Source organism: Camelus ferus, chromosome 13 (assembly GCF_009834535.1).
Source record: "Camelus ferus isolate YT-003-E chromosome 13, BCGSAC_Cfer_1.0, whole genome shotgun sequence".
Lineage (NCBI taxonomy): Eukaryota > Metazoa > Chordata > Mammalia > Artiodactyla > Camelidae > Camelus > Camelus ferus.
Window position 1 is genome coordinate 57552983 of NC_045708.1, and position 19044 is coordinate 57572026.

Here is a 19044-nt window from a genome sequence, read left to right on the forward strand (position 1 = left end):
CTACTCAGCCATAAAAAAGAATGAAATAATGCCATTTGCAGCAACATGGATGGACCTAGAGATTATCATCCTAAGTGAAGTAAGTCAGGCAGAGAAAGACAAATATCATATGATACCACTTCTATGTGGAATCTAAAAAATGACACAAATTAACTTAATTTACAAAAAGGACAGACTCACAGACAGAAAACAAACTTACGGTTACCAGAGAAGAAAGGAGGAGGAGGGATAAGTTAAGAGTCTGAGATTAGCAGATACAAACTAGTACATATAAAATAGATCAACAACAAGGTCCTACTATAAAACACAGGGAACTATATTCAGTATCCTGTAATAAACCATAAAAGAGAATATGAAAAAGAAAAAAATGTATATATGTATGAATCATTTCACTGTATACCAGAATAACATTGTGAATCAACTATACTTCAATTAAAAAAAAATTGTTTCCAATTAGATATAAGAAAATTTTCCAACAGGAAGTTCATAGAACAGATTGCTCTAAGGAGTACACGAGGTCTTTTCCACGATTTAGAGGGCAACATTTTGGTGAGATTCCATCCAACAGATGCAAGGATTGGCTAGATTTTTAAAATTCTAGAAGATCTTCTAACATTGAGAATAAGAAGATACTAAGAAAGTAGTGAGAAATCAGCATACTCCTTACATTATTTTATGATTTCAAACCATGAGGAAAATTTTCTCACTGATATAAAAAATGTCAAATTAATTATCACAACTTAGTCTGCCTAAAACTCTAAAAAGCCCATTTAAGTTACATTTTATTTCCTACTAAAAAACCAAAGACAAAACCCCTACTAATACACCAATAATAATGCTTGTCTCCAATTATACAACTATTTCCAAATGAGTAAATAGTTAAGGGAAAAAAACTGAAAATTACTAGAATGAGCTTTTGTTACTTCCCCGTTTAAGGAAAAGTTAAATTCCAACTCCATGTTTTTAAGCAGAATTTTGTTAACTTCTATAATATGGGTCTCCCAAAAGAACCACCACAATGCTTTTAAACGTTAAAGTCTTAGGACTGACACCTTCTCTCCCTTCTTCTTTTTTTTTTTAAACATCTTTATTATGGTATGGTTCCTGTACAGTAAACCACACATATTTCAGATGTACATTCTGGTGAATTTTGATAGATATAAACACCAATGAAACCACTACCACAATCAAGATAGCTAACATTTCCATCACTCCCTAAGAGATGCAATTTTCGAATTCTGAATTTATCCCTTCCCAGCCCTGTTAATCCCTGGTAACCATAAGTGTGTACTCTATGTCTGTGAGTCAGTTTCTGTTCTGTGGACAGGTCCGTTTGTGACACCTTCTTTTCTGAAATACATAATCTAAAGAACAGATTAGGAAGCCGGTCTTTGTGCTTTTTAAATGAAATCATTATTTGGAGAAATAAGTTAGTTTCAGTCAAATTAATTTTTTTTGGAACACCATTTGCTTGTACCTAAAAAGATTATAACCTAAATTTCTCTTACAATAAATTATCTATGAAGTTTGACAAAATATTTTTAAAGAAAGCAGTCACTTTTAGTCACTGTAGTCACTATAAAAATACCTCACATATTTGCAAATAAAAACAAGTCTTAAAATTATTTTTCCTATACTCTACTTATAATAATCTTCCCCTTGGATAAAGGCCCCATCTGTGATTTAATCAATGACAGTGTTCTTAAACAGTCCTTTTCTATTTCTATACTAATTGAAGACAGCAGGCTAAGATTTATAGTTATTAAAATTACTATTTTATTTTTGGCAGAAACAGCCAACTGAGATGTACAAGGAAAGAAGTAAAATAAGACATCTGAAACTCTTAAAAATTAATTGTTAAAATGTCAGTTAAATCTACTCTATTACAAACAACAATTTTAGGTATAAAAGATATAGCTATTTAGAAGAACAAAATACAGAATTAGTCCCTAACATATCTATAATTATTACACTTCTCTCTACCAATATTATAGATTTAGTAACACTATCTAAAAGTAAACATGTTTATTTCACAAAATTAAATGTCTACTGGCACATTTTAAACTAAAAACCTCTTAAGTAACCAAAATTAGGTAACATGGATATTATTTTGTTTTCACAAGGTATTAAAAACCCTTGAGATAGAACTGGTAAATAAAAAGATACACAAACAAAACCAAACAACTGAACACCTTGGTCAGGTAAATTCATCTAAATGTAGACCAAAGTAAAAATAATCTTCGAAAGAAACCTGTGCTTATCTAAAATTTACCAGAAATTATAAATTAAATACACTATGCTAATTACCCACCAAAGATGATTAGGATAGTGAAATGAAAGTTAATCTTAAACGTTACAAATCTGTAACTAAATGTATTGACTCCTTTAATATAAAATATGACTTCTCTGACATGACTGTATCAGTTTTAAAGTGACTGATAATCTCAACTCTTATTGGGAAGCACATTAAGGTGATTTCAGGTCAATTTAGATGACAGATTAAATAACTCCTAGTTACACTATTTCGATCGTTGCTAGTCGATATCTAACTACTGCCAAGTGTATAGCATGAAGTTGAAGGGCACTGTATTTTTTTTTTATATGTCTATACCTGAACAGCCAATTTCTGAATCTATGTGAGAAAAGATCATCTTATGTTTTATTTTCTTTTTTCCTCTTGGTACTTCTACTGCTGCTTCTAATGGATCCTTGAGTTTAACTGCTGTCAAATTTATTAAGACGGGCACATAACCGTCTATTGATAAAAGCAACAATGTATTTCCTCACTTTTTTAACTAAAATGTTAACTTATGTTATTGTACTATAAATTAAAACCTTCCTATTAGAAGCACGGGATGCAATGGGTATGAGTGATCTGGTTCTATTTTCTTCGCTGTATAATGTACTTTCTTCCTTGTACAGATTTCTACCAGAAAAGTCGGTACCAATACATAGCTAGGGAACTATTCAAGAAGCACATCACTTTTCCATTTCCCGGAGGTGGAAAACGGTCCAGCTCCTCACTTCCAGTATTTTTTGCCTCAACCCCCAGAAAGTCAACATTTATTCAAGGCACCAACCATCCTCCACCAAAGTACATTTATGCCCCTGACACTATGGTCTACACTTAACCCTTAAGACAAATATAGTCAATCAGAGGATCTAAGAAAATCTCAGGAGTTATGTGATACATTTTGATTTAATGGAATGCAGAAAATGAAAACATTCTTTATATTTGGCACATTTACAAAATTACAATAAATTTAAAAAGACCAAAACTCAATTTAGAACTGCCATCATGATTATGTCATGGTATCTGTTAATAAAATAAAAATAGATTTGCAGAGGTTAACCACTATATATATAAACAGATAAAAAAACAAATTTCTTCCGTATAGCACAGGGAACTATATTCAATATCTCATAATAAACTTCAATGAAAAAATATGAAAACAAATATATGTATATATATGCATAACTGGGATACTGTACTGTGCACCAGAAACTGATACACTGTAACTGATTATACTTCAATAAAAATTTAAAATATATTTTAAGAAGTCTTTACTATCTATATAAAAATATTTTAAAAGAAAAAATATACTTTCTGTGAAGAACCAAAAACTCTCCTGAAGGCTTTTGTCTTAGTAACTAAGATGATAAAGCTGTAATGCAAAGGGGGTAAAGTTAATTACTACCAAGACCTTAATATTCAAAGCAATACAAAGGGTCAAATGACTAATATTCATTAGAGATGTTTACTTTCTAAATGTGATGAACTCTAAATTACTTTGACTTGTGAAAGAACTGTGTATTTGTCTAGTTGATTTAATTGCTGATTATTTATTTCAGTTGCGTATAGCTAAGTCTCAGATATTCAAGGTCCACTCACACAAGTTAGAGATCATTCTGGCTCTTTGACACTCATTTTTCTTGCGACTTTGGACAAACCACTACCTATCAAGATGTCTTCAGTGGTGGAGAACAGATAAACAGTTAGTACAGGCAAGAGGTAAATGAGTTATAAAAATGTGCTTTTTATCATCATTTTTATAGAAGATGTGTTTGAAAATCATGTTATTAATAGCTGTTACATTACCAGTATAGTTCATAAAAACCAATAAATATTTACCGATATACTTTTCTAATTGTTTTGATATCTTCCATTTTTTGCATTGATCTATAATCCAGTTAGAATTTTCTTTTTCCATGTGTTATAAAGCAAGAATCTAGCCTTCCCCCACTGCAAGCAATTAATCACTTAATTAATTGTCCCAGCATCATCTACTGAATAATCCTTTAACTTCTCAATGATCTGTGAATGTGAGCTTTATCATTTACATAATCCATACATGTACAGGGATTTCGAGGCTGGCTAGGTGATTTATTCTACCTATTCAGCTCAGATCTATTTTGCACATAAGAGTTACCTACATTTTTGTATCAGTGCCACTTTGTATGTCTAAACAGTACAGGCCTAAATATTTTAATATTTGCCAGGGCTAACTAAAACTGATTTTTGACATAAAATTTTAAAAAATAAAACACATGCATCATCAAATGATACTAAAAAAAAGTGTTATGATTACAGTTAAATTATATATTAATTACTGACCTTGTCACTTTTCAGTACTTTCTAATATATTTTACTTTTTTTAAAAGGAAGTCTAGGTAACATCTGTATTTGAGACTAATACACTACTCTTAACTACATACAAATTTCTCTTTTTAAAAGTCTTGTGTTTGGTTATTTTTTTTAAATCCCTAGTTATCATTATTCTATAACACAATAAACTCTACATAGTGCTAATCAACTTTTTATGTTTACAAATTAAAGTGAAATGAACCTTTACCAAACCACAAAAGGAAGAAGAAAGGAACAAAGAGGAAATACCAAATCAACTGCAAAGATAAGTTCAAAATGGCAATAAACACACATCTATCATTAATTACTGTAAATGTTAATGGACTAAATGCTCCAGTCAAAAGACATAGAGTGGCAGACTGGATAATAAAGCAAGAACCTTCAATATGCTGCATACAAGAGACCCACTTTAGGGAGAAGGACACATATAGATTGAGAGTGAAAGGATGGAAAAGCCAAAAAAGTAGGTGTTGCAGTACTGATTTCAGACAAAATAGACTTTAAATAAAATGAAATGAATCTATTAATTCTTTTTTAAAAAAAAAAAAGAAAGAAAGAAAGAAAAAAGTTTTCTGACTCATTTGCATGTAATTCTTTTTACAAAGAAAATAATACCAACTTTCCACAGAAGTACCATAGTATAGTCACATATTTCAAATCTTAATAGTACATTTCAGGTATTTTTTAAAAACGGTTTAATTTTAAAATCAACATCTCTGAAGTAAATGTAAAATTATGTATATAGAAAAATAATCCTCTTCTCTCCAAACCTGTCTCAGTATGTTAGTTCTGTACCTGCATTCCTAGTAAACAGATGAAGAGGAAAAAACTACCTTTAAAGAAAAATTATCAACATAAGCATGCAAGGTTAACTAAATCACTGTCTTCTGTATGTATTTTTCTGTCTTCATAATATTCTATGCCCTAACTTCATAAATCCTTAAAAGGATTAGTTGTGCTTTCATACATAGTAATGCTCTTTCCACCAGTATTTGCAATTTACACTTTCCCATGCAATTTAGGCTTTTTTCATTTTGTTGCAAGACCACTAGATTGCTAAAATTGTAAGTATAATGAATTCTACAATTTGCATACCTACTCAGAAATGTTTAATAAATACTACCACTGTTGGCTACGAAAGGAACCTGAGAACCATACAGGTCTATCAACAAGCACTTTGGAACCTTTAGTGATCTCTTAACCCTCTTTGCTTCTTAGTCATCATATCAAAGACCACTAAATTCAACAAAGGTCACCTTATGTATCCAGTATCTACAATGTATCAGACACGGCATTTAATTCACTTTCCAACAAAAATAGTAACAACACTCACCAACATTTGGGAAGAATTCATGTAACTTTTAGGTTATAAGAATGAAATAGAGAAAAATGGGGGAAAGGGGCAAGAAAGAATAGTGAGAAAGTTAGAAGACCGAAGAGAGGGGAAAGGATAGAGAAGGAATGACAACAAACAAGAAGCCAGTCTTTCTCATTACCTACTCTGTTCTCTTCCTGTAACATTGCTAGAGCTACGCAACCACGTGGAGACACAGTGTGTTAAATACTAACAGATGTGCTGTGCACACCAGCCATCACAGCAATTATCAGAAGAGACAGATGCCAATCCAGAACCACACACTGTAACAGTATATCTCATTTGGAGGAACACGTTGAATCTTTCAGTACCAGGGAGCCATACTGAGGGGTATTCACATCGTTTCCAATTTGTTGTGGCCACAAGTAATGCTACTACAAATATCAATGCACTTAGGTCCTTATATGTAGGTACTTTTATTTATATATTAGTAGTATGAGCTATATTCTCATGAGTGGAACTATTGGGTTGAGGGTTTATATGTTAAATGTGAAGAGATGCTGCAAGATGGCCTTCTAAAAAAGGTAGGAATAATTCCGATATCTACCAACAAGGTAAACAAGTACCTTTATCTTAGCATCCCTACCAGAAATGGGTGATTTTAATTTTTAAAATATCTTTATTGAGACATAATTCATACACTATAAAATTCACCCTTTCAAAGTGTACAATTCAATGGTTTTAGTATATTTACAGAGTCATGCAATGATCACCACTAAGGTTAGAACATTTTTATCACTCCAAAAAAAGAAACCCTACACCCACTTAGAAGCCATTCCCCATTCCTCCACCTCATTCCACTCTTAGACAACCACGAATCGATTTTCTATCTCTGTAGATTTGCCTATTCTGGACATTTCATATGAATGGAAGGCCACTGTGTGGTAGTTTGGGACTGACTTCTTTTACTTAACACACTGTTTGTTTTCAAGGTTCACCCATGTTGTAGCATGTGTCAGTACTTCTTCCCCTTTTAGCGCTAATAACAGTCCACTGTATGGATACACTGTATTTTGTTTCTCCATTAGTTGACGAACACTAGTGTTTTTTCCAATGATTGTCTATTATGAATAATGTTGCTATGCTCATTCGTGTACGAGTTTCTGTGTGGATGCATTTTCTGTGTTTTTATATACTTAGGTCGGAATCATTGGGACATACGATAAATCTGTGTTTAACCTTTTGAGGAACTGCCAAACTGTTTTCCAAAGTGTCATTTTAATTTTTGCCAATTTGATGAGCATAAAATAATTTCACTTAATTTGTAATGTACACTTCCTGAGTTTTAGAGTTTCTATCATTCATTGGCTAGTTAAGTTTGCTTTCTTCTGAACTGCTTTTCATCTCTTTTTTCTTTTTTTTATATTGAGCTGTTTTGTTTGCCTTTTATAAACTTCCAAGAGTCCCGTGTATATTTTAGGTATTAACCAATTTAACTGTCTTCTTTGTAAACATTTTGTCTTGATTCTAACACTAGTCTTTTAATACTCTGGTATCTTGTGTTACATGAAATACCCCACTTTTATAGAGGTGAACATGTCTTCTTGGTTTATGTGTTCACTAGGAAGCCCTTCCCTACGTCCAGATTCAAAATGCAGTCACCGAAACTTTCTTCTAAAATGTTTATTTATTTATCTTACTTTAAGTCTTTACACAAAATTTATCTCATATTATATAGTATGAAACAGAAGGTTAACCATTTTCCTACTGAAATGGAGTACCATCTTAATCATATATTTAATGATCATACATAATAAATTTTTTCCTCTGGATTCTCTATTCAAGTATCTTTCAAGCCACACATCAGTACTATTCGTTGCTTTTGAAATCAATTTAGTAGGTTTTATTTGCCATTTAAAAAAAAATAGAAAAAGAAAACAGTGTGCATTATATGTAGTGAGGGTAAATGTTTCATACAAATTTTATTTCCAATTTTTAACACACACACACAAACATGTACATCAATGGTCATTATATATGTAAAATGTATTTCCTATTGTGAATTATAATAAATTAAACTCAAAATCCACTCTTTCATTGTGTTTATTAACCCATTTACCAATTCCTTTATCCACATACATTTATATAATTCTAGTGGCTGTGTTCTGATATATGGTAAGGCAGGTGTATTTCTCTTTTATACACCTTCTCTGGCTATTATTGGATATTCTTCCACATGAACTATGTGGTCATTTTTTTCTAACATTAAAAAACTTGCTTCCATTCTAATCAGAACTGCTAATTTGGGAGAAATTATATTTTTATATTAAGTTCCCTGACCTGTCAAGTATATTTGGAATAACTTTCTGCTTATGAAACATGGTGTGTTTCCATGATTCTTATGATATAGGTCCTATGGTTTACTTGTTAAATTTTCTCCTAAGTTATCTTATAGTCCCTTTCATTGCAAAAGAAAAATTTTCCCATTTCCATTTTGTGTGCTTATTGCAAATATGGAGAAGCTATCAGTTTATTTATCTTATAACTGTCCATCTCACCAGATTCTTCTATTAATTCTATTGCTTATAACTTGAGTCTCTTGGATTTCCTAGATGTGCAATCATATTTGCTAGGACACCTAAAAAAGATAAATAATTTGGCAGTATAAAATGGCAACACTGAAATTTTGCTTAGCTCCTCATTGTAAAATGCAGTTTAAGTAACATACACAAGAAATCAATTACTCAAATGACTGAGATACATTCCTCTCCTATTTCTGAAATTGCTTCTCATGTTACAGCCCCTGTCCCTAGCTCCTCCTCTCCATCATCTTCTAAACTGTGCTGCCACTGAGAGGCCCTGGCTTCTGGTGCCTGGGTAGTAGGGAAAAGAGGTGCTCTAGCTCTCACTGTACCCTTAATAATATATATATATATCTCCATCCACTTGGATATCTGCATACATGGCACAAGGCAAGACGCTGAAAAGAATATCAAGATATCAAGGATATCCAGAAAGACAATCAAATAGAAGATACACATATATATATATATATATATATATATATACACACACACATACAAGACAGGTGAATAAATAACATTATTTTAAATAAAAATGATACATGCCCCAAGCTAGGTATAAGTAAAGCATGATTCAGGATTAAAAGAAAAACAGCTACTTACAGTATAAAAACATAAAAACATACTATTACAGGTGGAGGTTAGATAAATATTAGAGTATTGCTATAATTTAGATATATTACAGATTTAAAAGTCTTGTGGGATTGGCCTAATTATTATGCATACTACTATTCTCTTAGGGTAAAAAACTGCTTTCAAATATTCCACTTATAAGTGAACTGCTAGCAACATAGCTCACATGTTTCTTAAAGACCACTTGGATAGACAATGGTAACAGTTCCAAAATTGTAGTACTGCCAGTAAAGGGAAATAACTAGAGGATAAATAAGAGTCTGCTTTAACAATGACCTTTTCTGATTACCCTTTGAGAACAGAATTAATTTTATTCAATAAAAAGAAAAAGAAAATAAATTCCTTTCATGCAAGTGTCTAAAAAATCGAAATTTTATAAATTCAGGTACTATAGAAATTTCATTATAATGTTTAGAATTTTGTGTTAAAATTAATACAGCTTCTTATAATACCAAGAAAATTGTGAATTCATACAGTATATAAAAGCAAACTGCAGCTGCTACATAAACCATAGTTTCTTGGCTCATTCACTCTATAAAAGTAAGATTGACATTTCGTCTGGTCGACCATCTTAAAGGTTAATTCTTGTTTCCTGTTTCTGATTTTATTCTAGGTGAACTGTTCTGGGCAGATTCTATTTACCTATTCTGAACAAACCACAAACTGTTTCATTGCTCACTCTTACTGTTAAGAACATATTGACTTGCTGCCTGCTCTGCTGTTTAATTCATTTATGCTGAGAGTCAGGCATGAAGACAGAATTTTAAATGTGACATTTGCAGGCTGTTAGGTCATTTAAGCTCTGACAACACTAGGGAATTCCTGACATATAAACTGGATCTGGTTATCTACCACAGATAGGCTACCCAAAGGGGAAAATTTCTAATCATTTTTTGTAATTTCTCACAGAATTTTAACACTCAATTTTAATGTCAATGAAAGATCTATATAGCCAACATTTTAAAGCAAAAGCCTGTTTCTTTTAATAAGCTCAACCCGGCACCTCTTCTTATCAATCTATATCTGCTAAATAAAAAATTCTTTTGACTGGCAAAGATACATGGAAAGACTCATAATAATAATTAGCATTCATTAAAATTCTGAGAAATTCTGACATTTAAGGGCTTTTAATATCTCCTACAATCTATACCTCCTGAAAAATCTGAGAGATCTAAAGGCCATAACTCTCACCAACAGACTATTTTTAAAATTCTTTGATTCTGGCTCAGCAGGGCAGACTTTATATGCTGTCAAAATTATAGTACAAAATCTAAGTTTAAAAACTTACCACATTGCCTTCTTTAAGATTATAGTTATGTAGAAGGAATGATAGAGTCATTATAATTGGAAATGAAAAAATTACCCACATGACATTTAGAATTCCACTTTACAAGAGCTGATAATGGGGTGGGGTGGAGGAAGTACAGAGAGACTGCTTTCTCATTTTAGCTACTCAAAAAAATTGTACCAAATGATATTTTTTCAGCTCTTTTTCTTTGTCACGAACAAGTACCATACACAATAGTTCAAATCAAAGTTCTCTAAAATTAAGTCTTGTTGTTAAGTAATGCACAAAAGATAATTCTGATTCTACCCTGTATTTTATATAAGCAAGAATTCTACTGCTACACAGCAAGTAGCCTTTTAATATTGTGCTTTGAATGAGACTTCCAGCTGTAGTAGGTGGAGTCTAAATAGGGACAGACGGCCTGGAATGCCTTTCAGCTATGGCCGTTGATTCTGAACAGCCTAACAAAAGCAATTACTTTCCAGAGATTAAAAGTCTTGTTTCTTCCAAAAGAATGAAATGGAAAGCAAACCTGGTGTATTATCTGGGCCACAGGAAGTTGTTCAGCATATTTCAGAGGTTCCATGAGTTCCTCATCCATCTGGTCTTCCTTATAGCTGGAAAAGAAAAAAAAAAAATTAAAAACCAAAGCTAAGGTAAATACTATTTTTAAATAAGGCAAATATTTAAATATGCCAAGTATGAAATATATTAAAAATATATATCCAAGATTTTGAAATAATCAGTATTTGTCGATAATCTATGAAAAACTACCTAATGATAATTTTTAAATGACATAACTATAGATGCATTCAGATTACATTAATTACGAGGTAATAAGACTACCTAACATCATTTAATATTCTCAGATCTTGCCTTTCATTGTGAGACTTAAGTGTTTAAGAACTCCCTGTTCATTGGGTATGCTTTTTATTATAGCATTTAAAGGTCTTCAAATCCTGGCTCCAACCATTCAAGCCTCATCTTCAGCAACTCCTCTATGCCCGAGTCTACTGTTTCAGCTATATCCAACTACTGGTCACCTGCCAGTGGGCCCTGCAGCTCCATGACACTCTGATTTTCTCCACTGTGTTTCCTGTTGGACCAGCCACAACTTCTTTGCTTACTCTTCTTTCAAATAAAATAATTCATTTAGCCCAATCTAGGTATTTTTTACCTCCTTGAAGACAAAAACCATGTCTCATTCCTCTTTGTACATCCAATGTTTACTATATAATAAAGGCTCAATAAATGTTTGCTGAATGAATATATGAATAAAATGAAGACAACAATAACTCTGAGAGATTATTTTATATGGAAAATATTTTCTTTAATACCTGTATTTACAATGAGATGCAGAGTTGACATAACACATACCTAACACAGCATAAAACAGTAAAGTGCAGAGTAGGGGTAAAAAATAGTATCTCCTCAAACAAGGAGAATTAGAAAAAATGTTTTTAAAAAATTATTTACCCTTTTTGAAATAGCAAATAAACATTAGACTTCAAAACAGTAAGACCTAAACACACTTAAACTTTCATTTACCATTTTTTTCCTATAAACTATGTATCAACTTATCAACTTATAATTAAATTTTAAAAATCGAAACCTTGAATTATCTTGAAAAACAGTCAAACAAGACTAGTCTAATCTCTAGGGCTACAGTTAAAAAATCTGATGGTGAGAAATCTGGAGTCTCAATAAAAAGGCAGACATACAGATAAGGACAAAATGTGTACACCTCCCTTCTGCATATGATTTAACAGCTTAAAAAAACCTCTTAGCTAGGTAAAAGTTTGTATATACTTTGCAGATTAGTGTGAAAATAATTAATTTGGGGGAACTCTGACGTCTCTCACCAATGATGAAAAAAACTGTCTTGAAACACTGTTTTAAAGAGACAGGAAGTAGAACAGCGGCTGTCAAGGGAAAGGGGAGAATGGGAAGTTACTATTCAATGGGTAGAATTTTGGTGTTGGAAGATAAAAAAGGTTCTGATGGTGGTTATGGTCATATGATAATGTTAACATGCTTAATGCCACTAAACTGTATACTTGAAAATGGTGAGAACAGTCAACTTTATGTTATATATATGCTGTGGGATGAATTGTGTCCCCTCAAAATTCATGTTGAAGCCCTAAACTTGAGTAGCTCAGAATGTGACTGTATTTGGAGATAGGGTCTTTAAAATGGTAATTAAGATTAAATGAGGTCATGAGGTTAGGTCCTAATCCAATATATTAGTGTTCTTATAAGAAGAGACTAGGACACAGAAAGAGACAAAGTAAAGACCATGTGAAGACACCAAGGGAAGAGAGAGGCCTTGCCAACACCCTGATCTTGGATGTGGAGCCTCCAGAACTGTGAGGAAATAAATTTCTGTTGCTTAAGCCACTCAGTCTGTGGTACTTTGTCACGGCAGCCCTCGCAGACTAATACAGTATATTTTAACACTAAAAATTAATATTCATTGACCAAAAAAACCCCACATTATTTTTAAACATTTCACAACATACTTTTAAAAAGTCTGTCTACATTTTTAGGTATATAAAACATACACCAAGCAACAAAAGCAAAACAGATATATTGAATATTATCAAAATTTAAAACTTCCGTGCTTCCAAGGACACTATCAAGAAAGTTAGGAAAAAAAAAACCGAAATAAGGAAGAACATATTTGCAAATCATTTATCTGAAAAAAAGATTTGTATCAAAAATATATTACAACTCAATCAGAAAAAGATAAATAATTCAATTAAAATTTTTCCTTCCTCATCAAGAATATTTTTAAGCAAAACTGACATATTTGTGTTTATTTTTTACTGTATGTCTGTGGTGGGAAGAATACAGTGACTACTCAGTACAGTTTTGTGCCACTGCCTGTTAAGGCAACCAGAAATTTCAATAACTATCTATTGAAAAAAATGAATGCAGATTGAATCATTTCTAATTAATTAATTAATTAGATTATTTTAATTAATTTAACTAATTAATTCTAAGAGTAAATAGAAATATGTAAAGATCTCCATTGTTTACTCCAAAAATACAAAGCAGTGATGTAAAAAGTGGAATTCAGTTTACTCACAAAAATCTCTCAGTCAATATAAAAAGATAGAAACATTAGAAATCTAGCAATTTGTTTTGAATGACTTTTTAAAAATGCCACGTAGTTGTTATGAAAAATTCCACCATGCTTATTTTCCTTATTTTCTTTTGTTTCATTTTTTCTGAACCATTTGAAAGTAACATATCAGATATGTTAACACTTCAGATATCATAACACTTCACATCTAAACACTTGGCATGTGTCAATCAAGGATGGGTTTAAAAATTTTCTTAATAACTGCAGAACTGCAGGACTTTTTTTTAAAAAGTCACTCAAGGTGCAGTTCACAAGTAATCTTGGGGATCACTATGGACTTAGGACTTTTTAACTTGTTCAGCATTTCACAATAAATCAAATAACTCATTTGAATTTCTTGAAAATGTCCATCATTTTCTTGCTTTGTATGTTGCTAAAAGGGTGGGGTCAAACTAATTTTCTATTTTAATTATTTTCATTTTAAATTTATTTTAAAATTTTAAATTATTATTTTTTGGCTTGGAGGACCAGCTGGTCTTTTTTTTTTTTTTTAAGGTCTAATACTAGGATATAAGATATAGCTAAGAATCAGTTGTTCTAGATCAGTTCTTTAAGGTACAAAGGAGTCCTTTCAATATGGAAATTCAGATCTTTCATTTCAGAAAAGTTTGTTTTATCCTAATTTTAAGTATCATTTCTATTCATTTTCCTTTGTTTTTCTAGTTCAAACTCTTGAACTAAGCATACTGGATTTTCTCTATCACTTTTTCACTGATCCTTTTATCTACCTTATTTCAGTTTCATTTTCTTGACTTTTTCATTTCTATTCTTTATGTCTCTTACTGAACTTTTGGTAATATCTATTTTCCCTTGGGTACCTCGTAATTTAGTTTTCATTTCTGAAGTGATTTTTGTCTTTTTTTGTTGACTTCCTTTCCCGACTTCAGTCAGCTCCTATTTCATACATCTTCCTGTTGACTGTCCATTTCAATTGCGAGTTTGGAGTGTTTGATGCATGGTGTCCTTTCATAATGCAATTGTTTGTTATATAGGTTATTTGTGTTCGAGTATTGTGTCTTAGTTTTCCTGTTTTATGGCTTTTCTTTTCTTTCTTTTTATTTTTCCTTTCATTCTGCATGTGTATGTGTTTATGTGTGCTGAGATTTGGCTTTAATTTTCTGTTTTCTTACCATAACTTTGTACAGCTACTGGCCTCTTTTTCTTTTGAAGATTGTTCATATTGGTTTTTTTCAGGATCAGTAATAGTTAGCTATCTCGTGATGGAGGGAAGAAAGGAGATAAGCTGGCTTATTAGATTTCTCTCAGTTCAACATCACCCTCCTCTGTGTCTAGCACTGAAGTGTAGATTCTTTAATAAATGGTACTTTGTTGTGGTGGGGGGGTGGGAATAGAATTTGTCTTTTTTTTTTTTCATGTATCTTATTTCCCTTAAACCCTTATCTTTATCTGCTTCTTTCTTTCCCTTCACTACCAAGTCTCCAAGGGACACCCCCTCCCTCCTTGCAAGGTATGTTCCATTCCCTCAGAATTAATGCTTTCCCAAGACTGTCACCTAAGGTCACTCACACTTTCTAAGTCCCATCTCTTCTATCTTCAGTAGCCAGTGCTCTGATCAAGAAGTCCATGCGTACAGCATAATTCAGAAATTGAGAAAACTATCTGTGTTAATTCCAATTTATAGATGGCTGCCGTCCTAAGGGAACCTGGAATATTTTCTTGCAAAATGGTAATGTTCTCTTTCTAAAAGCCATATATTGTTCCTTTCATTTAACGTTTTGAGTTCCTCCTAAAAGGATATACTTTTTCTATTATCTCTTTTCAATATTCTTCACTAAGAAGTTCTACTTAAGTAATTTAACAAGAGATAGTTTCTCCATGTAAAAAGCTGTATATTCCTTTTTTTGCTTTACTTTTTTTTTAAACTGTGCTTTTGAAGAAAACAATAAATGGAATAGAATTTGCTTATACTGTTGAAAGATTTTGGATCCAATACAGTGATGCTACCATCTTAAATCAAAATGCACTTAAAATATTGTCCAAATCCTCTACATAAGTAGGTAAAATACTGCTGGCACAATTCTGAAACCTGTGAAGTTGGTCTTTACAAACTCTCATTTCTTTTCTGTTCTTTTTCATAGATGCTCAGTGTCCTCAAAAATCTTCCTCCTCTGTGCTGTCTAAGCACTCCTAAAAACATGGCAAAATTATTTTTTGTGCCCATATATAAAGTCATCTCTGATTCAGAAACAGGTGAAGTTTTTACTCTGTATTGCCATATTGAGGTTAGATTATTCCTATATAAAATGATCTAGCTTACTGTGGACAGAAGGCCAAAGCATCTTTTCAAACACTAGAAATACACCCAATTAAAAAAAATAAAATAAAAACAGGAAAACAGAGACACTGTGCTATGCCAAATACAAACTAAAAATTAAGAAGATCAATAAATAATTCAACTCACAGACATGGAAAACAAACTTATAGTTACCAGGGCAGAGGGGTGGGAAGGGATAAATTGGGAGTTCGATACTTGCAGATACTGTCTACTAGATATAAAATAGGTAAACAACAAGTTCCTAGTGTATCGCACAGGGAACTATATTCAATATCTTATAGTAACCTATAATGAAAAAGAATATGAAAAGGAACATATGCATGTACATGTATGACTGAAACATTATGCTGTACACCAGAAATTGACTCAACATTGTAAACTGACTATACTTCAATTAAAAATTTTTTTTAATTTATAAAGAAAGAAAGACAGACAGACAGACAGATGATGTAGGGTAACCCAAAGCCATTAAGAAGAAATTCTCTAAACATACGAAAAACAAGAAGCTAGCCAAAGTTAGTGTAATTTCTTAAATGTGACAGCTTAAAAGAATTCCTTGAAACTAAAAGTATAGGAAGAAACCAATTACTTCCTTACTTCAATCTTGTTAGGGAAAAAAGGGTAGAAATCTTCCACTCCTAAACTGCATTTTAAAAATGCCAAAGCATTCATATAATTGACAACACGTATTGTTGTGCAAGACATACTTGACAAACTCGGAGCCCTATGACATCCTGAAAGTTTAAAGATACTCTAAGGGAAAAAAGAACTCAAATTTATTGGTCAATAGAGACAAACACAAAATGCTATTACAACTCCAGAAACGTCCCAAGAGTCACTGAAGGTTATTTTTGTGAAGATAGGTTCTATAGAAATGAGGAACAACTGAATGCATCATCTTTGAAATGAGATCCCCCTCCCAAACTCACAACATCACCATTCTTCTAATTGTCAAACTAAAACTTTGCAAGCAGAGATACTGTAACATAACCTTGCCTGTTACCTACTTTGAAGAAGCACAAGGAGGATGATGAGTCAGGGGAAAGGGACATAATTTGAGGTAGAGAACAGAAAGTTAACTCCCCAGAGAATTCAGGTTACATTAATTTATGGCCCAACTATTAAAATGCCATCTTATTTATCATCAGCTTGCAGTGAGGTATAAGGGTACACATACCAGTTAAAAAAGAATATCTCGCAAGCAACTCAGTAAAGTGAATATAACAAAATCCCAGAAAACCAAGTTCTAGTTTTCACTGAAGGACCTCTTAATCTCGTAGAAGTTGTAGGCAGGCTTTCCAAAAGTTTCCAAAACCGGAAACCGTGTATGTAAAAGGAATTATCTTTGTAGAGTCAAAGGCAATTCTAAAATAGTGGTGGCAGTGGGTAGTCAGAGGAAAATCGGTCAAAATTATCGAGCATTTACCCTATGTTAGACACTCCAGTAGGTACATATAAGTGAAGTTATATATGCATATTGTTCTACTCTTTTTATTTTGCATACATATGTATCTATGTATAAATGAAAAATATGCAGAATATCCAGTTTCATTAATAAATTACATTCTATATATAAGCATATACAATGAAAATATATAAATATATACAAAATAGACAAAGAACTCATACAACTCAACATTCAAAAACAACCTGATTAAAAAATGGGCAGAGAATCTGAATAGACATTTCAAAGAAGACATACAGAAAGCCAACAGACACATGAAAAGATGCTCAACATCACTAACCATGAGGTAAATGCAAATCAAAACCACGATGAGATACCACCCCATACCTATCAGAAAGGCTATTATCAAAAAGAGAACAAGTAACAGTGTTGGTGAGAACGTGGAGAAAAGGAAACCCTCATGTACTGTTGCTGGGAATGTTAATTGGTACAGCCACTAAACAGTGTGGAGATTTCTCAAAAGATTGAAAATAGAATTACCACACAATTCAGCAATTTCACTTCGGGGTATTTATTGGAAGAAAACAAAACACTAATTTAGAAAAATATTTACACTCTATGTTCATTGCAGCATTATCATTCACATAGCCAAGATATGAAAAGTCGTGCTCTACGCTGGAACTTGGCACAACATTGGAAAATGACTATAACTCAATAAAAAAAAGTTAAAAAAAAAAAAAGATATGGAAACAACCTAAGTCTCCATCAACAGATGAATGGACAAAGAAGATATCTCTCTCTCACACACGCACACGCGCGCGCGCACACACACACACACACACACACACACACACACACACACACACAGAGTGGACTATTACACAGCCATAAAAAAGAATGAAACCTTGCCATTTGCCACAACATAAATTAACCTGGAGGGTATTATGGCAAGAAAATAAGACAGACAAAGATAAATACTGGATGATTTCACTTACATGTGGAATCTAAAAAACAAAACAAATGAATAAACATAACAAAACAGAAACAGAGTCATAGATACAGAGAACCAACAGGTGGTTGCTAGAGGGGAGGAGGTGGGGGATAAGAGAAATAGGTGAGGGAGATTAAGAGGTACAAACTTCTGGTTAAAAAATACATGAGTCACAGGGATTAAATATACAGTGTGGTAAATACAGTCAAAAACAATGTAATGTCTTTGTGTGGTGGCAGATGGTAACTTAGACTAATCGTGGTGATCATTTTGAAATTACAGAAATATCAAATCACTATGTTGTACACCAGGAATTAACATAATGTTATAGGTCAATTATACTTCAAACAAACAAATTCATAGAAAAAGTGATCAGATTTGTGGTTACCAGAGGCTGAGGAGTGGACAGTTGGGAAACTGGATGAAGGGGTCAGAAGTACAAACTTCCAGTTATAAGATAAAGAAGTACTAAAGGTGTTAATGTACAACATGATTAATATAATTACAACTTCTGTATGTTATATATGAAAGTTGTTAGAAGAATAAAATCCTAAAAGTTCTCAGCACAAGGAAAAAAATCTATTTCTTTTTCTATTATTCTGTATCTATATAAGATGACAGATGTTCACTAAACACTGTGATAATCATTTCATGGTGTATGTAGGTCAAATACTTATGCTGTATGCCTTAAATGTATACAGTGCTATGTGTCAATTATATCTTAATAAAACTGGAAGGACAAAA

General features: G+C 32.3%; 1 protein-coding gene across 1 annotated transcript in view; it reads right to left on the minus strand.

Annotated features, from left to right (window-relative positions):
* PIGK (phosphatidylinositol glycan anchor biosynthesis class K) overlaps window positions 1-19044 on the minus strand; it is an 86378-nt gene that overhangs the window by 14612 nt on the left and 52722 nt on the right. The window contains exon 10 of the mRNA XM_006187001.3: window positions 10996-11080. Within this exon, the coding sequence (XP_006187063.2) occupies window positions 10996-11080 (85 nt within the window). The remainder of the gene's footprint in view (window positions 1-10995; window positions 11081-19044) is intronic.